Source organism: Culex pipiens, chromosome 2 (assembly GCF_016801865.2).
Source record: "Culex pipiens pallens isolate TS chromosome 2, TS_CPP_V2, whole genome shotgun sequence".
NCBI lineage: Eukaryota > Metazoa > Arthropoda > Insecta > Diptera > Culicidae > Culex > Culex pipiens.
The window spans coordinates 83,111,409-83,135,367 of NC_068938.1; the positions used below are offsets into that span (position 1 = coordinate 83,111,409).

Below are 23,959 nucleotides of genomic sequence, written 5' to 3' on the forward strand. Positions count from 1 at the left end.
GCTTCAAACAAATTTACGAAATTGCCATTGTTTACATTGAAAATCGAACCATTTGTTCCAGAGACATCAGTGTTGATCAACAAAGTTCGAAAAGCAAAATTTAGAGTATTCCTCCAGCTTATGAAAATGTTTATAAAGGGTAATATATTTTTTTAAATTGAAAAACTAGAAATTGTTTCAACTTGAAGACGGTGCAATTTATCAGACTATCAAAGTTTGCACATGGTTTATGGATGGTTCCCTAAAGTTCTTTTTGATTGGAAATTTGGTTTATAATTAAAAAACAATCTTGAAATTATTCGCAATCAGTATTTTAAAACAAATTAGGCTGGTACAAATATTTTTCAAAGTTTTTGTCACCCCCCCTTCAAAATTGGCCCGAAAAATCAGGGGGCAAAAAAAATATTTTTACAATAAACTTCAAAATTTCAATGAAAATTCAAGTGCAACCAGCTGAAATCAAATTAAAATACATTCTTCTGCGTTTTAAATCATTTTTAGCAAGTTTGGGTGTATTAAAAAATCTTAAGATTTTTTGAAAATTTTCGATGCAAAATCTTTTTTTTCTATACAATTTTTGTTTTTGTCAGATCTTAGATTTTTTGAAAACTAAAAAAAAAAATTTCCCGTTTCCCGGGAAATTTGTAAATTTCCCGGGAACTCCCGAAATTCAAGCGGAAGTATACGTTTTCTTAAATTTTTGACACTATTTTTTGAAATTTATCTGATAAAATAATAATTGAACTAACTAAACATGATTTTGTTCAATTAAATGTACTGTTTGGTTTATATATAATTAATCAGATTATCAAAAATTATGATATCAAAATTATTTCTTATGTTGCATAATAATACAAAAAAAAAATCATCGAAATTTACTTTCTACTGTTTGTTCTCAAAAAATGCAAAAATATATTCAAAGCTTGCTTCAAATATTTGAAAACATTGGGTTGTTTAGAGTAAAACCAACACTAAAAAGCTTTACCATTTGTTCAAGAGCTGAAACCAGTATTTGTCATGAAAAACATAATTTCTGCATGTTTTTTTTCTCATTTCAATAAACTGGTCACAGAGGAAAATTTAAAATTTCTTATCAAAAAATACCAAAAGACATTTTCTTTTAGTTGAATGATTTTTTACATGCAGTCAAGCTGTTAATTGATCTTCACACTTATTTAAACCATTGATGTTGATGTCCTATACAATTTTGTTGCATAATATTAATTAAAACCAAGATCATAACAACTTTCAATAAATTTAAAATTTCCCGGGAAATTGGCTGAAAATTTCCCGTTTCCCGGGAAATTTGTAACCCCGGGAAATTGGACGCTCTAATGGCTTGTTATTTAAATTTTTATATTTTTTTGCCCCCCCCCCCCTTGACCTCGGCCAGGGCCGAGGGACAAAAACTTTTTTAAATATTTGCATCGGCCTTAATATTTTTGAATCACAGACGAACATTTTAAGACCAACTTAAAAAAATTTTAAACACTGTCAAGTTTCATGTTTTGAATCTCTGAAACAATAAGATCATACATTATTAGATTTATGCATCGATTCCAATTAATTTATGTTCTTGAAACTAGCATTGAAAGAATGAAACGAAAAAGGTTGAGAAGCAGTTCCATACCCCTGCTGACAGTTATTGAAATTGAAGTTTCTGTAGTTGAAAGTTTTAAATTGAGATATATTTTGATAGCAGTCAGCAACTTCCTGATTTTTATTGATTTGAAAACATTGTTAAAAAATCAAAATTTAGAGAAATATCAAAACACTGTGTTAAACAATAACCTAACTCTTGCAAAACTTCATCATCACTGGCAAGGGGCTTCCAAAAATGAGCATTTGCCCATTGCGCTCTAGTGCATCAACCTCCTTCCGTTCATGACTGCGCCACTGCTGTCCGGCGCTGCGAACTTACATAACGATTCGCTGTTGGAACAGAGGGGGGATGAAATGCGATTGCATAAAAGCTTTCACACGCCTCGTGGTGGGGTCCGTCAGTAAGCTACGTAGTTTTGAAATTTCCTTGGTCTCCATTAACGAACCACGTGGGTTACGAATGACCCCCTCCACGTTAGGATGCAGACTGACTGGTCCCACTCTTCAGCAACCAGCCCAACAACCAGCAGCAGTTCTCAAAAGGAGAATCAACAATCATTAAAATACAACCCCTCCCAACCTCTCGGCGGGTGGGGGTGGTTTCAAAATGAGGAAACTTTTGCGCTCGCCACGCTTATAATTTGCGTTCGCACACAGCTCAGCGCCCCCGCACTTAGTTTCAAGGGCGCTGCTTCCCTTACCTACCTCTTTAAAGCTGTTTGCGGTGAGCATGATGGATTTTTTCCTGTACCGTTTTCCCTCGAGCCGCGGCTTGGAGCTGCTCCGCGCGGGGGGGAATTTAGTGCACAGCTTTTCCTCTGTTTTTCACAACCGGCCGCGGTCCCAACTAGCAGCAGAAACCGGGACGAGACGCCGTTGCCGACGCGATCGAGGGGCCATTTTCGCCGAATTTCCACTGTAAATGCGATTTTTCACCCTTACAACTCATTTTGCTTTCTGCCTGAAGGGGGTGAGGGGATGGGACGATTTTCACTTGGAATTTTTTTTTTTTTTGACACACACGCACACACGACTAGAAGAAAGAGAAAAGAAGAAGAAAGAGAGGCACAGAGAAAGAGAGAGAGAGAGAAAGAGACCACAAAACGAACAGGGTGGGAAAATGGAGAAAGAAGAAAACACGAGAAGAAAAAAGAGTGAACAAGATTACACCAGCAAAACGGGGGGACGAACGGGAAAATTCGATGAAAATTTTCCTAAAAACTGCAACTTCTTCTTCTTTGAGAAAATTTCACGTGGTTAGGGGTTGGTCAGGACTTCCGCAGGGACATTCCCGGTCACGCGTTCCGGAGGCACGCACACACATTCACACACTAAAGGAAAAAGGAGGATTTTCCGTTCGATTTTTCCACCGGAACAAAGCGCCACCAAAATCGAAGGAAACTTTTCAGCTTGACGAGAACACCTATCTATTAATACTTTAAAAGAAAATCGAGAATCCGCAACACGGAACACAAAACGACGAGGAAAAAACGGGGAATTTTCCGAGAACCGACCACGACGACGACCGCGCGGACGAAAATCCTGTCCCGTGTGTCCTGCCTGGCCGACTGTCTCACTGACGTTTAAATGACCTCGAGAGGAAAAAACTTGTTCGGAAAAATAGTACACGCAAAGGGAGGGAAAAACACACGGCGTGAGAGAGAGCGAGAATTTCGAGAGAGTTTTGAGAGAGAGAGAGGAAGCAAGATTTATGTTTTGAGCAGACTTTGTGGAAACACGAAGTTGGAAGGGGGGTAGACAGATCCACTCGCCCCCCTACCTCCACCTTTCCCTTCCTCATTGTGATGATAGTTTTCACTCACGTGAGGAAAACGAGAGTCAGTGAGTGTGATTGTGTGTGTGTGTGTGTGTGTGCGAACGAAATGGAGAAGGAAATTACGATGAGGTTGCGAGTTTTTGGTGCTTTTGATCGCGAAGAGAGAGGGAGCCGTGTTGCAAAGCTCTCGCGCACATACGCGTGCGGGAGCTTTTGTGTGAAGCTTGCGTTTGTTGGCGTGATTCACGGTGAGTGAAAGTGGAAGAGATCGGTGGGTATTGTTTGTTTTTCAATTGCAGCATGTTTTTACAAAACTTTCGTTTTTAATTCTGTTGCTGTACTATTAATTCTGTTTTACTAATTTTCTTAAAATTTTCGTGACTTTCAATTCATTTTTTTTCGATTTTCATAATTCATAAGCATTTAAATTGCTATGAAAATATTAAAATCGTTGTCCAGGAAAAGAGAAAGCTTTGTAATCTTAAGATGACCTGAAATAAGATATTGAATCAGCCCCAAGGATATTGTGCTGAAATTTATCATTAATTTTGATCATTTTCCTAAAATATTTGTATTTTTATTGGAATTTGTTGATAAATACTCACGTATTAATACAGTTACAGTTAGTTAAAGGATTCTTACCTGTAAAGAAAAAGAAATAAAATTAAATAAGTTGAAAAAGAACGGATGCCAACAGGATAAATCTACATAGAAACTCAAATATGCACAAAAATCGAATTTTGGACACTTTGGCTCAATTCTGAGGACAGATTCAGATTCAGCGGGCAAAATAACATGGATAAACATAAATTTGGACAATTTTCATATTACGTTAGGGTGGTCCCAAATGGTTTTCCCATGAAAATAAGACTTTTTCAAATGAAGTTATCTCGAATTTTAAAAGAAACACCTCTGAGACTTTGTTCAGCATTTGTTGTGCTAGATATCCTCTTTCAAATGCAACGCTTAAAATTGGCATGCGCCTTTTCGAGAATCTCTTTTTTACTTTTTTTACTGGCTGTAACTTTTGACTTTTCAAAAAATAAAAATAATTGATTTTGAAGGTTTGCTCAGATGCTTTTTGTAAATTTGGGCGCTTTTACGTAGATAACGAGATAAAATTTTGGTGTCTTCGATAAAGTTGCCTGGATAGGCAAGCCTAACAACTTTCCAGAAAATTCTCAAAAATATTCCTGAAAAGTTAGATTTTCCAAATCACCCTAATCGTGAACCACCCTTATTTTAAGCCAAACCAAAAGTTGCCTTTTTCATTTGTAACAACTCTTGTGGAGACACCAAAGCTCCAAAACTTCACCATTTTTCGGAAAACCTTTTTTTTCACTTAATTTTGCGATCTGGACCACTGTGCATTGGTGAAAAACTCGCTTTTAATTAGAGGTGGGCAAAAACGCTCTTTTTTAGGAGCCGCTCATTTTCGTTCGCTCTTTAAAAAGAGCCGCTCTTTTGAACGGCTCTATCGCTCTTTTTCAAAATGGGGATGAAAAGGATTTTTCAAGAATCGTGTGATTTTATAAGTTATTTTACATTGGACTTTTATAAATTAGGCCGTACCAAATATTTTTTGAAGTTTATAACCCTCAACTCTGGCCAAAGTCGCAAAAAATAAATAAATAACAAGCCATGGTATGAACATTTGAATGAAAACAGGAGTTTAAAAATTCATTTCACACATTCCCAGTTGTATTGCAATCATTAGTTTTCAAAATATCAAAGTATTAATGAACTTTTTTTAAGCCGAAAACAAATTGGAATTGGAAAAAATGCTATTAATTTTAAAATTGCGTTTATTTAAGCAAGAATTAAACATTTTTGAAGTTGAATTTCCTGTGAGAAAGAGTTCTGCAAGAATTGAACTAATGCTGATATTTTATTTGGAGAAAATATTCTGTGAACTCTTCTCTACATTCTGATTTTATCTATAAAGTCTATAAACGCTAATGTTTAATCGGACAAAATGATTTATTTTTTTCCAAAATCTTTTTAATATTCAGTAGATTTTTGGTAATATTTGACAAATTATGTTATTTGAAATGCTGAAAATACACTCAGTTGCACAATGAAAAGTTTATTTCATTTTGTTTAGGGTAATTCTCTACCAACTCACACGAAATCGGGAAAAGTTGCCCCGACCCCTCTTCGATTTGCGTGAAACTTTGTCCTAAGGGGTAACTTTTGTCCCTGATCACGAATCCGAGGTCCGTTTTTTGATATCTCGTGACGGAGGGGCGGTACGACCCCTTCCATTTTTGAACATGCGAAAAAAGAGGTGTTTTTCAATAATTTGCAGCCTGAAACGGTGATGAGATAGAAATTTGGTGTCAAAGGGACTTTTTTGTAAAATTAGACGCCCGATTTGATGACGTACTCAGAATTCCGAAAAAACGTATTTTTCATCGAAAAAAACAATAAAAAAGTTTTAAAAATTCTCCCATTTTCCGTTACTCGACTGTAAAAAATTTTGGAACATGTCATTTTATGGGAAATTTAATGTACTTTTTGAATCTACATTGTCCCAGAAGGGTCATTTTTTCATTTAGAACAAAATTTTTCATTTTAAAATTTCGTGTTTTTTCTAACTTTGCAGGGTTATTTTTTAGAGTGTAACAATGTTCTACAAAGTTGTAGAGCAGACAATTACAAAAATTTTGATATATAGACATTAGGGGTTTGCTTATAAACATCACAAGTTATCGCGATTTTACGAAAAAAAGTTTTGAAAAAGTTACTTTTTGCGTTTCTCTTTGTTTCGTCGTCCGTGTCTGTCGCGGGTGACCATGAACGGCCATGATCGATGACGACCAACTTTTTTAAAACTTTTTTTCGTAAAATCGTGATAACTTGTGATGTTTATAAGCAAACCCCTTATGTATATATATCAAAATTTTTGTAATTGTCTGCTCTACAACTTTGTAGAACATTGTTACACTCTAAAAAATAACCCTGCAAAGTTAGAAAAAACACGAAATTTTAAAATGAAAAATTTTGTTCTAAATGAAAAAATGACCCTTCTGGGACAATGTAGATTCGAAAAGTACATTAAATTTCCCATAAAATGACATGTTCCAAAATTTTTTACAGTCGAGTAACGGAAAATGGGAGAATTTTTAAAACTTTTTTAGTGTTTTTTTCGATGAAAAATACGTTTTTTCGGAATTCTGATTACGCCATCAAATCGGGCGTCTAATTTTACATAAAAGTCCCTTTGACACCAAATTTCTATCTCATCACCGTTTCAGGCTGCAAATTATTGAAAAACACCTCTTTTTTCGCATGTGCAAAAATGGAAGGGGTCGTACCGCCCCTCCGTCACGAGATATCAAAAAACGGACCTCGGATTCGTGATCAGGGACAAAAGTTACCCCTTAGGACAAAGTTTCACGCAAATCGAAGAGGGGTCGGGGCAACTGCTGTGTGAGTTGGCGGAGAATTACCCTTTAGAAAATCATTTACTTTTGGGATTAATTTTTATAAGCATTGAAATTTTTGAAATTGCATTTTCAATTCTCAAAAACAAATTTAACATTATTTTTGAGAAATTCAATAAATTATATTTATAACAAAAATCATGCTATATTGAAACGGTTCTGTCAAAAGTCCAGAGTTTAAAAAAGAACCGCGGTTCTTTTTTTGTGAGCTATGGTTCGTTCTCTCTTTTTAGTGAATCGGCTCTTTAAGCGGTTCGCCCTTTTTTTGCCCACCTCTACTTTTAATACATCATTATAGCAATGGTTTTCATAAAAAAATGCAAAATATGTGGATTTTTTTTTACAAAAAGTACAAATTAAATACGAACGGAATGCTATGGAATCATTCTGACCATGGTAGAGGAGTATTGAAAGTTGTAGAAGAAGTAAATTTTTTTTTTGAAAGATATAAAAAGTTCGTTAACTATAATTAAGAAAATGTTTACAAATATAATTATTGTAATATTCCCAAAGTGTCATAATTTTCTCAATGAACATGATTTCGTAGCAGAAAATGGAATGTAATTTTGGTTTCTTTTGACAATTCTCTAGGCGAAGGTAAAATAAGCTTGTAAATAGTTGATATTATGTGTTTTTGAAATAGAATTCAGAAAAATCTCAAAATGTATCTATACATGTGCCTATAGGCATTTTCAGTAGAACAAATTTCATAACAAAAGTGAAAACTTTTGATTCTTGCTTCAATTTCAGTTTAAAGTGTAATATGATTTGATAATTTTATAAACAAAACTAGTTTAAGCGAATTTTGGGCAAAATTTTAGCAATTTGACTTTTTAGCAATTTTACCTTAAGTTTATATGTATTTTGTTAAAAAGCTTATAAACCTAGTTAACTAATTACAATCATTGATTTTGTTTTTCTTTAAAGCTGTATCGGCAGTCTTAGTGATGGTACATTTGACTTAATAATACAATTTGAACACATTAAATCTGATTTTTACAAGAATTCCTATGGCTATCAAAGTCACCCCGGAGTTCAAAATAAGAATTATCAATGCAACTATTTTTTTAAACACTATTGACAAAACTTTTTATCGAAAATAGTGCATGCACCTGGTGTGGCCTACCTCAGTTCATGTTTTAAAAATAATTATCTTAAGATAAACTTTACAAGTTCGCAAATATTCCAAAAATTAATCGAAATTCTATCAATGTCACCTCGGTTTACGGTAAAACAATATTAATTTCTTTTGAAAAGAGATAAAAAGTGATGTTATATTTATATCAGATTTATAAGCAATAAAACAATTCTGTTGAAAGATAATAACGAATTCCAATGGCATGATAAACGCAAAAAGGCTTGAAAAAATTATTAAATCAATTAGAATTTACGAACAATTTGATTGAAAAATTGATTCTAAAAGTGTTTATTTCTATTGAAAATTAAATGTTTAATGTGGAAATGCTATCTTTTAACAGTCTCGCAATTATGTAAATAATTTAATACATCTTGTGATGGATTATACATTTTTAAATTTGGAATAATTCATTTTCAACATTTGTTGTTTGGGTCGGTTAATCGAATCTACAAAAGTTTATTGAAAGTAAATTTAATTTAAATAGAAAATTACTACAGAAACAGTCATCACAACAAGCAACTAAAGAATGTATTTGAAAACAACAAAATATTTCAATATGAAATCATTTTCATGCATTTTTGGGTTAGTTGATAAATATTTTGATTTTTAATGAATTTTTGATGCAATTTTTTATCACTATTTTATTTCTGTCAGATTTGTTATGTTTTGAAAACAAATGATTGCATGTCAACTGTTAGTACTAGTGTTTACACCCTTACCAAAAATCATGATTGTTTGAGTTCCAAATCCCACTTTTCATACGAATTTTTCAGTTCAACCCATATAACTATTTTTATGGTTGTAGTACCTGAACTCAAAAAATCGTATGAAAAGTGGGATTTGGAACTCAAAAAATCATGATTTTTGGTAAGGGTGTAATGCATTGCGAATGGTAAAATTCTGGATTGATTTTTTTTGGTAAAATTCTGGATTGATCTTCTTTTTCATCAGCTAAAATTCGCCAATGTTGACCTCAAACAATATTTTGTTTTTCAAAACATTTGTTTAGTCACCTGAAACATGTTTAATGAATAAATCCAAGGTATTGAAAATATTTTTTAAAAGCTTTCCTAAATATTCACAATTGGATTAGCGAATTGGTGTAACGAATTTTTAGATCGAAACATAATTAGTCTACAACCAGTGTGCCATAAGGTCAATATCTTCTCTGAGAGCGAATAAATGCAACCGATGCGATTTTCGAGAGAGTCTATCCAAACTATCCAACCAGCTGTCACGTTTACTTCAGGATATTGACACCAGGTGTCAGTTTGAGAATACAAGCTCTATGAACTTTAGAGAAAAATAAATTATGATGTAACAAAATAAAAAAAATATCATCATTAGCCAAAAATTATTTAAGATCATAATATTTCTAATCAAAAAATCCAAAGCAAACGACAAATCCCAAAACAACCCCATCCCATTAGGTTCTTGCCAAAGCTGTCAAAAGTTCACTGACAGCTTGGATAAAACACAAACACACTCTACCGGTGTAGGTCACGACTCGCGCGGGAGAGCGCCAGTCTCGCTGACCTAGTTCCGGAGTGCGCATGTCCCGGCAAGGTTTTGTACTCTTCGCCTGTCGTTCTACTAACCCAAGGAGGGGGGGAGGGGAATGGAGTTTGACAGGATCAAAACAACCCCAACAAAACAATAACCACCCCTTTCTGCTTTGGAGTGTTTGAAATGTGAGTGCGTGTGGAACTGTGGCAGGTATCTGGCATGGGTTGTTTTACGCCCGATTTGACAATGCCTCTTTGGAAGAGGGAGGTGACGGAAGTCAGGAGGGGGGGGGGGGGGGGGTTAGGATGTGAGGGTGTGTGTCTTTTTGCGGCGTTTGGATCTGTCTGATGAAGTGCGGTTTAATGGAAGGGTGACTCTTTGTGTGGAGAAAAAGTGCTCGTACAGATGCAGTCAAACAGGGTTGAAGTTTGTCTTAGTTTGGTGGAACTTGCGATTTTTGTCCCAATTTATCGCATTTTAGTTTATCCGTATTCACCGTCAAATGTTTTATTTTTATTTTGCGAAAATTGGCCACATTTTCTTTCAGTTTGTCTCAATTTGTCCCAGTTTTTCTTGGTTTATCATAGTCATAGACTGTGTGCAATGCTGTCTCAGTATGGTTCAGGTTTTATCAGTTTATTTTCCCAAGTTGTCTTAGATTTTCTCAGGCTGTCTCTGAATATCTTAACCTATCTCAAGCTGTCCCAGTCTGTATTCTATGTTTCAATTTGTTTCATTTTCTATCAGTCTTAAACTGAACACAAACTGTAACAAGCAAACGGACTGAGACAGCTTAAGATGTTCTGAGGCAGACTGAGACAAACTGAGACAGAACAATACAGATTGAAAAAAACTGAAACAGGCGACACAGACTGAGACAGCTAGAGGCAGCTTAAAATATTCTGAGGAAGACTGGGACAACCAACCAAGCTATATCAATCTGAAACAAACTGGAACGTACTGAGACAAGCTAAAGCTTATCGTCAACTAAGACTTTCCGAGAAAAATTGAGACAGAATGGAACAAACATAAACAAGTTGTAACAGATTTGTGCGAAATACGTGTACAGTAAATACTGAATGAAACAAACTGAGATAACCTGATATGAACTTGAACCAACTGTGATAGAAAAAATTGAGACAGAAAACAAAGGCTCAAGCAAACTGAGACAAGATAGACCGAGTCAGACTATGAAAGCCTAAGAAACTGAAATTAACTTGGTAGACTTAAAAAAGAGTGGAACGTCGAAACAACTGAGACACTGAGTAAAGTAAATCTTTCCCTGTTCCTGAGGGGAACACCCTTGAAGAGTATCGGGGCCGGCATTTACAAAGCGGATTCAGTGGCAGTTTCATTCTCAACTTAATGTTAACATGTTAAGGTTAATGTTAACATTCCATAGGTCGCCTCCCTAAGGTGTCGTGATAAGGTCCAGTTTGTGACGATACACTGCCTTCCCTTTACTAAGCAATCGATTCCAGAAGGGAAAAGATCACCAGTTGTGTTGGTCCGAGCCGGGATTTGAACCCCGATCTACCGCTTACGAGGCGGAAGCGTTACCACTGGGCTACGTGGCTCGGTCACTGACACTGAGACAGACTTTAAAAAAAGTGAGACAAGACAGCTATGCTGAGACGGACTGTGACATTTTGAACCAAACTGAGACAAACTGAAAGCAGACTGACACAAATTATCACTAGATAGATTAACACAGACTAACAGAAAGAAACAATCTGAGACACTGAATGCGGATTAAGAAAACTGAGACAAAACTGACGGATACAGACTAGTTCAAACTGAGCCGAACCGAGACTGAGCGAAAACTGCATACTTGAGCAGACTGAGAAAAAAAAACAGACTAATCTAGATTGAGACAGACTGAGACAATCTGAACCAAACTAAAAGAAGGGCTCATCTGAGACAAACTGTAGCTGAATGGACTGAGAAAGGAATACAGAATGAAACAAACTGAGACAACCTGGCACAATCTGTACAAAACAAATTTAAACTGAAACAAACTGAGACAGCCTAGCCCAGTCCAAGACAGTCAATGACATACTAAACATAAACAAATGAAAACTGAGACAGAATGAGACAAACTGAATCAAAATGTTACAAACTGAAGGATACTGAGACAAAACAGACTGGAACAAACTGTGGTATGATGAACTGAGAAAGACAATATAGAAAGAAACAAACTGAGACAGATAATACAGATCAGAACAATCTGAGACAGCTTCAGATATTGAGAGAAAGCCTGATACAACCTGGGACAAACTGGACCAAACTGAGACAACATTTAAAAAATATTGAGACAGTCTTTCACTGTCAAAGACAGCCAATTCTATATTTAAAAAAACTAAGGAAAACTGACACAGAATGAGACAAACCGAAACAAACTGTGACAATTGTGCCTTAAAAGATTAAATTTTAACATCAGTACAAACTGGAATGACCGGAGAAAATATGACTAAGCCATACTGACTGTGGCATACTGAACCATACTGAGACAGATTGAAACAGACTGGAAAATGTGACTAGACAGACTGATACAGACTATACATAATGAAACAAACTGAGACAGAGAAAACAGACTATAAAACTGAGACAAGACATATTGGGACAAACTGGGCCAAAATTAACTAAACTGAGACAACCTAGCACATGCTGGAACAAACAGAGCAAAAACAAAACCGAATGAAATAAACTGAGCCAGGCTCTACAGACTGAGACAGCCTGAGCAGACTGTAACTGAGACAAGCTTGGGCAGACTGTAACAAAATGCGACAAGACAAATGAATCCAAACGGAGGCTGGACAAAACTGAGACAAAACAGACTGATCAGGACTGAGACGCACTGAACCAAACTGAGACAAACTGAAACAGACAGGAACAAATTGAGACATGACAGACTGAGACAGGCAACGCAGAATGTTAAATACTGAGACAGACCACAATGACTGCAACAGCTTGAGACAAACTGGTTCAAACTAAAACCAACCGATACTGAGACAAAATGAGGAAAACTGAGACAATCCGTGATAGAGACAAGTTTAAAAAAAAGTGAAATTTAACAAAACCAACGACTAGAGTGGTATAGTGTCACTCATAAAATTAGTTGAAAATAGCAAAGTCAATAAAATCTAATTTCAGACTATTTCGAGGCAGTGATGGTAAGCCAAGGGTTTGTAAGCAGTCCTAGCTTTGTAGCGAAGGCAAACAAGACAAATGTCCTTTGATAAGCGGCTTGACATGCCTCACGACCACGAGTAGAGGGGGGGTGGCTGGTGGCGTAACGGATGAGCTGAACAATATCAGCGACACCAACACTAAAGGGGACGAATGGATTTGCGTGCCCGTAACGATAAACGGTTTGCATGTAGGTAAAGTTGGGTTCACTCAATTGCTGTCAATAGAAATGGTTGTTGGTTCTTCTATTGGGCGTTATCGAAGGGTTACACTATTTTTGAAGGTTTTTAATCCTGTACTGCTTTTATTTTTTCTATTTTATTTATTTTCTTTTCTTGAATAAAGCTATTTCAGAATTTTAAACACATAAAATTCCAAAGTTACATCATTCAACAGTTCCCCCGAAAAGCTCACGGTCACTGCCCTTGCCCTAGCAAAATGCCACCCTTTTACAAAACCGTTTCCATGTTGTTTCTGCGATACATAAAAAATTCATAACTCATTTGTTTACTTGCCATCCAGCATCCTACACACGAGACATGGGAAAATAAAGTTTCACAAATTCTACGAAACTTTTCCATTTGCTTTGGTGAGGGAGGGGGAATTTGCTTTTTATCTCCTCATTCTGAAGCTTGTTTCACACAAAATAAAGCTTAAATAAACAAAAAAAAAAACAAAATTTCATCGCAAATCTGTTCTCCATAAAACTTTTGACACCTATTTGTGTAAAGTTGTTGCGACAATTTTTTGTTTAATTTTCAATTCTAATTTTTAATGTGCATCCTCCCTTGTTAAAGCCATATCGTCGCCGTCGTGCTAACTTGTCGTACGTGCATTTTGGGCCAAATTGAGTTGAGAACGCCATTTTGCGCAGCTCATAATGCCTCACCTTTTGACCTTCACAGATCCCCAAAATTCGATTTCAATCCTGAGATATTCAACGAAGTTCGAAAAAACTCCGTGCATTTGTGTCACTTTACATATGAAAGTAGTTTCAATCTTATCGTGCTATCTTGTCACTCCCTGAAAATTCCTGTAAGTGCGACAACTGGCCAAAGGGATTTCAGGTCAGAACGCGTTTGACGCACGTACAAGTTAGACTACCGTAAACATTTGTAATTATAACTCGGGACTCCAGCAACCAACTTCAATCAAACTTCGGGACAATGCACAGAATGGTCAGCCAAACAGAACGTGTTTGTTATTGTTTACATTGCGTGCTTTCGTTTTTGTTCATTCAAGGTCAAACATTAAAACGCGTTTTTCTCCGAACGTCGAAATGGCGGGTGCGTCAAGATAGCACGACGACGTCGATATGACGCATTAGAGGTCGGGGTTCAAAGTTGAAAGAAACGCTTTCAGGCTTTGGCGGACGGCATTAGGATGCCGACGACATCGCAGGATCATCATAAAATTCACCTGTCACCCAGTTCTCGCATCACCTTCTTCAGCTCCGGTGTTTATGGCAGCATCCTGATGGCGGGATTTGCGTCTCGTTCAGGCATCACTGAAGCTTCTCGACGGCGACGTGATGAAATTGTTGAATATTGTCGCGGTCTAGCGACGAACTATCGGAACTATTCCAATCAATCTGGGACTCGATTGACTCGATTGAGGTCGCGCTTGATTCTCATCCATTTATGCATGAAGGGATCCAGTTTGTGCTTTTCATTTTCATCACCTCCAAGGGAGTCTCTCTCTCTCTCTTGGTTCCAAGAATTGTTTACTGGAGGATTCCTCTCGAATCCAACTTGTTCAAATCAAAGTCAAATTAAACAGAGCGTTTCAACTGTAAATAGCACCGCCATTTCGCATTCAAATCACTCGCGAAGCTTTCAATTTAAAGGGAAATTTTCCGCCCAAAAAGTTTTCCCCCCGAAAGCCGTCTCGGCAAATACTTGAGCCCATTTTAAACTTTTCAATCGGAAGGGAAACTTCTTGGCAACTGGAAGTGGAGTCGCCAAGTGCAGGTCTAAAGGACAAGTACAAATAGTTGGTAACGAGCTTCCTCCGGGAGCTGAGCTGGCGAGGGGATGCGAATAACGTACATCAAAATCAGTCTGTTGTTACATTTAATTAGATCACTTGCTGCTAGCTCGTTTGGAAAACACGGAGGGTGGTTTACCACACGAGTGGGTGGTTGCACGGTCGGGAAACAACATTCTGTACTGTTGTTGTTTGACATCGTAATGAGATTGGAGAACGAGCTTGAATTGCGGGGAGATACACTGGAAGAATGATGGATATGTGGAGCAATGTAAAATGTTGATCAACATTTTGTAAATGGCTCAAAATTAAATAGATTTTTTTAATGTCTTCAACGATAAACAAGAAAACATTCAAATCCGCAAAGCCATGAGACGGTAATTTCGCCTTGTTGACACTAACATTAAATGAGCACTCAAAAGGTACAATTTTTGAATATCTGATTTGTTATTAGAAAACATATTTTAACTGGCAGATTTTTGAAAAGAAATCACTTTATGAGTTTTTTGATTAGGCAATCATAAATAAAAACTTTATGATCAGAGAGGCAGTTTGCATCATTCGTTTGCAGCTGTCCTAGGAAAACATTAATTAAAAATCTGTATCTTGAATGGATTCATCCGATCAATTTTGTGTTTTCAGCAAAGTTAAAAGAATTAACATGAATAATTCATGAAAAATAGTAACTCTTCAAAAAATCAATAAAATCAGTGTTAAAGTACCGAAAGATGTTGGCCACGGTATAACCTAGAAGTTAGCTCAGTCCAGGTGTAGGAGAAGTCTCCCTGGGTCCTGTCCTGGTGGATTCGATGGTAGGCAGTTGGACCCACAATCTAAAGGTCGTCAGTTCGAATCCCGGGGTGATTGGAGTCACAACAATCGTCCAAGGAGTCATTCTTATGCAAAATTAGCTGAGCTTACCGAAAAAAATACTTTCAAAAGCACACGATTGAGTTTAAGGGGTTAAAAATTAAAAAAAACTTGACAAAAATGGTCAAAATCATAACTTTTTCAAAATTTTGATAACTCGTGAAGAATACATGTACAGTATGGCCCAAAAAAAATGCGACATGTGCATTTTTTCACAGAAAAAATGGTGCCATTCTTAAATTTATTTAACAATCTGATTTTTTATGTATTATGGTGTTAGTTTAGTATGTTTTGAAGATATCGTCATGATAATTTTTTGCAGTTCACCAAAATTGTGTACAGGCGGTCTACAACTATGAATGTGTTTTTGGAACAATATTTACCCCAATTACATTATTTATATTTCAAAAACGAAACAGTTTAAAATATCCATTAATGTACCGAAAGCATCATTAGAAGTCCTTCTTAAATACGCCCAATCAAGAAAGTTTTTTAATTTTGTTAAAATTGGTAATTTGTGTGAAAAATGCCATTTTGGTTATTATTTTGTGTGATTCTGTCAAAATATGTCGATGGCTCAAAAGCGTGCCCAGCGGCTCTATATTGTTAAAAGTCACATCAGAGCATCTGTTAGTATCAATTACCATCATTAGTAGCATTTGTTTTTTTCGTTGAAACATTGCAGGCTCCAAAAATACCAAAAATTGATGCATTTTCAGAATCGGGATATTTTTGAAAAGTTCACTATTTTACTATAACTGGTAAATAGAATGCGTAAAATTCGGTGGAACTAACTCTTACAACTCTCAAACAGTAACCTTGAAGGCTGTATACTTTTTAGTCCATAAAAATACCATAATAGGCTATCCAGATCGACCAACATGAAAAAAGTGTGTTTTTCTTTATATGGCCTGGGCGTAGAGCAAATTGGAAAATTATAAATTTCAATGAGCTGTAACTTATTTTATGCTAAGGGAATGGTTTTAAAGGCATTGATTGTTTGTTTTGAACCTATTTAACATGTACACATGCTACATACATCATAAATAGTAAAAATAGTCCCGATTTACACCTATTAACAATGTCGCATTTTTTTATGGGCCATACTGTAAACCCCTTATGTCTATATATCAAAATTTTTGTTTTTTCTGTTCTACTACTTTGTAGAACATTATTACACTCTAAAATGTAACCCTGCAAAGTTAGAAAAAACACGTAATTTTAAAATAAAAAAAATGTTCTAAATGAAAAAATGACCCTTCTGGGTTATTTCAGATTCGAAAAGTACATTAAATTAACCATAAAATGACATGTCTCACGATTTTTGACAGTTGAGCAGTTCTCTCAGATTTCAGTCATTCGATTTTTTTTGTATTTTTTAATCCGACCGAAACTTTTTTGGTGCCTTCGCTATGCCCAAATAAGCCATTTTGCATCATTAGTTTGTCCATATAATTTTCCATACAAATTTGGCAGCTGGCCACTTGTTTTGCAAAAAACCCTATTTTTATTTCTTTTTATTTTTTGATATTTTTTAGAGGACATTAAATGCCAACTTTTCAGAAATTTCCAGGTTGTGCAAAAAATCTTTGAGCGAGTTAAAATTTTTTGAATCAATTCTGATTTTTTCAATAAATCGAAAAATTGGTTGCAAAAATTTTTCAACTTCATTTTTCGATGTAAGATCAAGTAAGTACTTCAGTAAAATTTGGATGAAGTGCACCGTTTTCAAATTAAATCCATTTATAGGTGACTTTTTTGAAAATAGTCGCAGTTTTTCATTTTTTTTAAATTAGTGCACATGTTTGCCCACCTTTGAAAAAAATATTTTTAAAAGCTTAAAAAATTCTCTATATTTTGCATTTTTGAACTTTGTTGATACGACCCTTGGTTGCTTAGGTATTGCCATGCAAAGGTTTAAAAACAGGAAAATTGATGTTTTCTTAATCCCACCCAAACATCACACCATTTTCTAAAGTCGATATCTCAGCAAATAATAGTCCGATTTTCAATGTTAAAATATGAAACATTCATGAAATTTTCCGATCTTTTCGAAAAAAAATATATTTTTTAATTCAAGACTAACATTTCAAAAGGGCCAAACATGCAATATTACGCCCTTTTAAAATGTAAACTTTTTTTCGTAAAATCGCGATAACTCGTGATGTTTATTAGCAAACCCCTTATGTCTACATATCAATATTTTTGTAATTGTCTGCTCTGCAACTTTGTAGAACATTGTTACACTCTAAAAAATATTCCTGCAAAGTTAGAAAAAAACACGAAATTTTAAAATGAAAAATTTTGTTCTAAATGAAAAAATTTCCCATAAAATGACAGGTTCCAAATTTTTTTACAGTCGAGTAACGGAAAACGGGAGAATTTTTAAAACTTTTTCAGTGTTTTTTTTCGATGAAAACTACGTTTTCTCGGAATTCTGAGTACGCCATCAAATCGGGCGTCTAATTTTGCAAAAAAGTCCCTTTGACACCACATTTCTACCTCATTATCGTTTCAGGCTGCAAATTATTGAAAAACACCTCTTTTTTCGCATGTTCAAAAATGGAAGGGGTCGTACCACCCCTCCATCACGAGATATCAAAAAACGGACCTCGAATTACTAATCAGGGACAAAAGTTACCCCTTAGGACAAAGTTGATGCAAATCGAAGAGGGGTCGGGGTAACTTTTCCCGATTTCGTGTGAGTTGGTAGAGAATTACCCTTATAACAAGGTTTTTTGCCTCGGACATAAAACCTGGTGAAAATAAAAGCCGACTGGCTTCCAATAAGGTTTTATGAAAGTTTTAATAAAGGCTTGAAAACCAGATGGCAATGTTATGCCAAACGGTTTTATCGCTTGCTTCTTTAAAACCAAGGGTGTTGAAGCTGTCAAGTGCTATTAGGCATGCAGAAAGCTCTCTTAAAACCATAAGCTCCTAAAAGAGCATTTAACGCAGCCAAAAAACAATGCTTAAATATGGCGCTAAACGCGTGGCCTGATTGAATATGATTGACCGCCATCTTGGCAGAAAAAAATGAAAAAAAGCATACATTTGATTAAAATTCGATGAAAACACACAATTATGAAAAATTTCTGACATCGTTAGCATAGCCATAGAAGTTCAAAAATAATTTAAACATTTTTTGCAAAAACTGTGATTGCAGAAGAAATATTTTTGATGAAGCGAGTTTTTTTGGCGCTATCTCCCCTATATTTATCGATAATATTTCAACCGCAGTTGAATTTGAGCCACCAATTGCGAGGAATAAGCTTTGAAATTATTTTAATTACCTCCAATATCTATCATATCGTCGTCGCAATTATTTCATTTGGAAAGACGAAGACTTATGTTTTTGCCAGAATAAAATCTGATTGTCATAAAAGACGTATGAAATATCATTTTTCCCTAACTCCTGACAAAGTTTTAACAAAGGTTTTATCAAGGTCTTAAGGAGGTTGTTTGGATTCAGTTGTAAAGCCTTGAACTCCCGTGTTGGACTTATAAATAGGCCGTATCAACCTTTTGCGGAGGTCCTTTTGGGTTTTAAGTGGGATTTATCGAGGTTCTGGGGAGTTTTTTACGACTAAGTAGTTTTAATGTTGGTTTTGGCTGATTGGTTTTATAGCGGCTGTGACAGCTTTGATAAAGCCTAAAATGTTACTTGGGATTAAATTTCAAAAAAAAAATCATGATAATGAAAATATGATTCCACCGAAATGTTGAAAGATGTTTCAGCAAATTCTTCTGTGAAGACTTGACTATTGAATGATAATTGCAATGACTTCCATGACTTCCATGAAGTTTGATATGTCGGATGATAGGGTTTCTCTCATATTCCGGAAGTGTCTCCAAGGGGCCAACGGTAACCGGTTCCAGATTGGCCAGAACGGATCAGCGAACAACGGCATGACCGTAGATTGACATATCTTTCAATTTCATGAAGTTTGATATGTCGAATGATAGGGTTTCTCTCATATTCCGGGAATGTCCCCAAAGGGCACCGGGAACCAGTTCCAGAATTGCCAGTATGGATCAGGTAACAATGGCATGACCGTAGATTGACATATCTTTCAATTTCATGAAGTTTGATATGTCGGATGATAGGGTTCTCATATTCCGGAAATATCCCCAAGGGGCCACCGGTAACCGGTCCAGATTGGCCAGAATGGGTCAGCAAACAATGGCATGACCGTAGATTGACATATCTTTCAATTTCATGAAGTTTGATAAGTCGGATGATAGGATTTCTCTCATATTCCGGAAGTGTCCCCAAGGGGCCACCGGTAACCGGTTCCAGATTGGCCAGGATGGCTCAGTGAACAACGGAATTACTAAAGATGGACATATCTTTCAATTTCATGGAGTTTGATGTGCAACATGATGGGTTTTCACCAAAAAAAGTCAAGTTGGCCGTTTATCGGATACCCGGGAACCGGTTCCAGGTTACCCGGAAGTGACCACTAACACTCCAGAGTGGTTCTGGCAATCGTGTATTGTGTTTTTAGTAAGTTTTATGGATCAATTTCAACTATCATGAGAGTATTGGTATCACATATATGTGAAAAACAGTAAAACATGAACTTTTCGGATGTTCCGGATTTCCGGAACCGGTAGGTCACCTGGCCCTGATATTAATATTTGTGGTCAAAGTACAGGTAAATACCTGTTGAATGCAACCCGGAGTATCCTGATTGGTTGAAATTTGCCGGAGATGCAGGTCGTCAAAGTTGGGGTCTCAAAAAGGTCCTTTTTCGGTTGTAGCCGATTCCCGGTGGTCACAGTATCCAAATCCGGTTTTTCAGGTCGGTTTTGGAAAGGGGACGTTCTTAGCTTTCAGTTGTGACCAAAAAAACCGGAATCGGTCAAAAACTGGATTTTTGACGATTTTTTAAAGTTTGGGGTCGAAAAGGACCCCAATACCTTTAAAGTAACTTTTTTATGGACGCTCCCCTAGGGTTTCAAGGTTTGTTTGTTTTGTGAAATGTGTATTTATACTATAAATTTAATGTCAGAAAATTTCAAGGCTTTAGCATGTATATAGCAAAAGTTATGGCAAATTTAATTTTCAAAAAGGCCGAAAAGGACCCCAACACCGTAGGAAGGTTAAGATAGAGTAGAAAATATCCACCATTACCAAGGATAAAAAGGAAAGTTTCCTTTGAATCTAAAACATAAATTTGTGGCATGATACGTGAAAAACTTACTACTGAGTATTTTAGTATTTTATTGATACTTTCTCGAAAATGCTAATCAACCAACCTATTTTCTAAATTCAGTTCACATTTAAAATGCTCAGACAAGAAAACCATCCAACCCAATCCAGTACCGTCAATTTCAACTCTAATTGAAATCCGTCCCAAGATCCTATTTGATAGGTTCCAAGGAAAGTGTTTCGCCATCGCCAGCAGCTCAATCCGGACAGAATGAGTGGGTGCGAGAAAATTGCCACCACTCGGCACACTCCTCAGTCTTCGAAACGGGAACCGATCCAAAAAAACATTATTCATCACGGTTCGATTTCGTGCAACCGGGATAAGTGCGTCGTCACACAGACTGACGGAATTAATCGCGAAAATCGTGAAAACACTCGTTACGTCGCGGACGGGATAGTGGGAAAAGAGGGGGATTTTTTCGGATAAAATTATTTGTGTTCCAAAAATTTTGACCACTTTTACAGAAACCAACTCCCACAGTGCACTCTAAGCCTCTTCGTTTGCTGGCAGCCGATGAGATCAGGATGAAAGTGAAATTGAGGTAATTGATGGCTCATGACTTAGAGATCTGGTCTGGCCGTCGCCGGCTTTTCTTTTCCCGCCAAGGTGAAGAGTCTCTGGCGGCGAGGGTGATGGAGCAGATCCGCGAGTGTCAAGAGTTCATCACACGAATCGCGGGATGATTTTGCACTATTCTGACGTGATGAGCACCGTGCTTCGGTTGCGTGGGATCAGTAGTGTCTGGGCAAACTTGGCCGTGCTGAGTAGATTAAATGCTGGGAAGGATGTAGTCTTCATCAAGGGAAACCAAGATTGATGAGTCAGAGTGTTGGAATAGGTCGGGATGAGTTGTGTATTTTTGAACAAAATATTTAGTATCAGCATAACACTATTTCCAAGATGAAGATTCAATATTTCAGCCCAAAGAGTCACATCTGTTGCTGGCATCAATTTGACAACCTAAAATCTCCAAGAAGTGAAGAATGGGATTGATATTGTGCAAATTTCTAATTGAATTCCGACCCTTGCCAAAAGAACGAAGCCCTATCCTGTGAAACTTTTGGCAGAACAGATTTCAGCTCAAGTTCATCGAATGCATAATGGAACAAGTCCCCTGCTTTGGCATTCTTGCCCTGCAAGACTCGGTGTTCCATGAAAATGGTGCAATTTGGCGATTGTTGCACCCAAATTGACCTAAACTTCCACTGAATCCAAAAACTTGCAAATTACCTCGCTCCAATAAAAACTTTTGCATTGAAATTCAATCCGAGCGAGTTTCACTTTTCAAAAAGAGATCACACACATACAAGCAGGGCACATACAACGCATGCACACATACACCAAAAAGATAAATAATGCAAAAGTTCGGAGTTCGGAGCACAAGGCAAGGGGCTTCGATGCACTCACTCGATGTCGTGTTCCTTGATCTCTCGTTTTATGCAAATGCACGCGCGCTGCACACGTGTGCAATTTTTAGTGCCCAGCCAGCATGGACGAAATTTGACACTGCTGCGGAGAGTGATGACATGTGGGACTGTAATCGATTCTGCCAGGTTGAAGAACGGTAGTTTGAGCTTATTTGAATGTCATGAGACTTGCATATAGTTGAGTTTCATGCCAAGTTTTCAACAAAAAAAAACGAAGAAAAAAAAATTGTTGAAGAAAAAAACGAATGATACTAAAGAACTGGCAACACTGAAAAAAGTTATGAGTACTTCAGTAAAAATCCTTCCTTTTCTTGAGATTTGATACTCTTAAAAATATATTTTCAGTTTTTTGTTTAAATCAAGCCTAATATTATAAAACCTTCAAATTGATTTTTTTTAACTCTCGAAGAATATAAGGTTTGATTTGATTAGAAATTGTGCAAAAGTTGAACATTTTAACATTGACAATCAATCCACTTCTTAGATATTGTTATCAAAAAATATAACATAGTAAGTCAGGTGACGCTGAGAAAAATATTTTTTCTCAAAATTGTATCATTTAGAACCTGTATCACCGCAACTAGCAATCCGATCAACGAAGTCTTAGAACGTTTGGAGAACTTAAACTGATTCAAAATAATAAAATTTGTTTTTATTCGTTCACCTCTGTTTTTTTAATTTCTTACAACTTATAAAAAAGAAAAGAAATTTAACAAAAACGTTTAAAATTAGAGTTATAAAAATTAAAAAGGCAAAATATTTAAATTTGATTGAAGATAAATTAAGAAATCGTATTAGCCATAAAGTTTTTTGTTGTAAAATGTTAGGCTTCGCTAGAAAAAATAAACTAAAGGCATGATTACAGTTATTCTTCTGCAGAAATCCTCAAAAAATTCAAAAAGCTTCCTGGAAGTTTCCAAACATATCCAAAAGACGAAAGTTAAATTTAACGCCATCAGAACCGGAACGTTTGACATTTTTTTGAAAATCAACCCTTTTCTAAATATACCATTTTTTTACTAACTTTTGAACAACTTAATTACAATTCTCAAAATCAAGCTTTGGGATCCATAACTAGAACGAGTGGAACAAATCCAGAGTACTTTTTTTTTAAAAAAGGTCTTTTAAATATTTCTGTAAATTTACATTATTTATCATGTACCATAAGGTATCATGATAAATGATGTATGGGTAATTCTCCACCAACTCACACAGCAGTTGCCCCGACCCCTCTTCGATTTGCATGAAACTTTTTCCTAAGGGGTAACTTTGTCCCTGATCACGAATCCGAGGTCCGTTTTTTTTTATATCTCGTGACGGAGGGGCGGTACGACCCCTTCCATTTTTGAACATGCGAAAAAAGAGGTGTTTTTCAATAATTTGCAGCCTGAAACGGTGATGAGATAGAAATTTGGGTCAAAGGGACTTTTATGTAAAATTAGACGCACAATTTGATGGCGTACTCAGAATTCCGAAAAAACGTATTTTTCATCGAAAAAAAACTAAAAAAGTTTTAAAAATTCTCCCATTTTCCGTTACTCGACTGTAAAAAAAACTTGGAACATGTCATTTTATGGGAAATTTAATGTACTTTTCGAATCTACATTGACCCAGAAGGGTCATTTTTTCATTTAGAACAAAATTTTTCATTTTAAAATTTCGTGTTTTTTCTAACTTTGCAGGGTTATTTTTTAGAGTGTAACAATGTTCTACAAAGTTGTAGAGCAGACAATTACAAAAATTTTGATATATGGACATAAGGGGTTTGCTTATATACATCACGAGTTATTGCGATTTTACGA

General features: G+C 36.1%; 1 protein-coding gene across 4 annotated transcripts in view; it reads right to left on the bottom strand.

The window, feature by feature from the left end:
* The window catches only part of LOC120422610 (uncharacterized), a 280,146-nt gene that overhangs the window by 68,404 nt on the left and 187,783 nt on the right, over positions 1 to 23,959 (bottom strand). Inside the window, exon 1 of one of the 4 annotated variants that reach the window (XM_039586105.2) lies at positions 2,308 to 3,176. The exons of the other annotated variants lie outside the window; for them this stretch is intronic. Coding sequence (XP_039442039.1) covers positions 2,308 to 2,334 — 27 coding nt within the window. The 5' untranslated portion in view covers positions 2,335 to 3,176. Of the gene's footprint in view, positions 1 to 2,307; positions 3,177 to 23,959 lie in introns of those variants that run through there. 4 annotated transcript variants of the gene reach the window in all.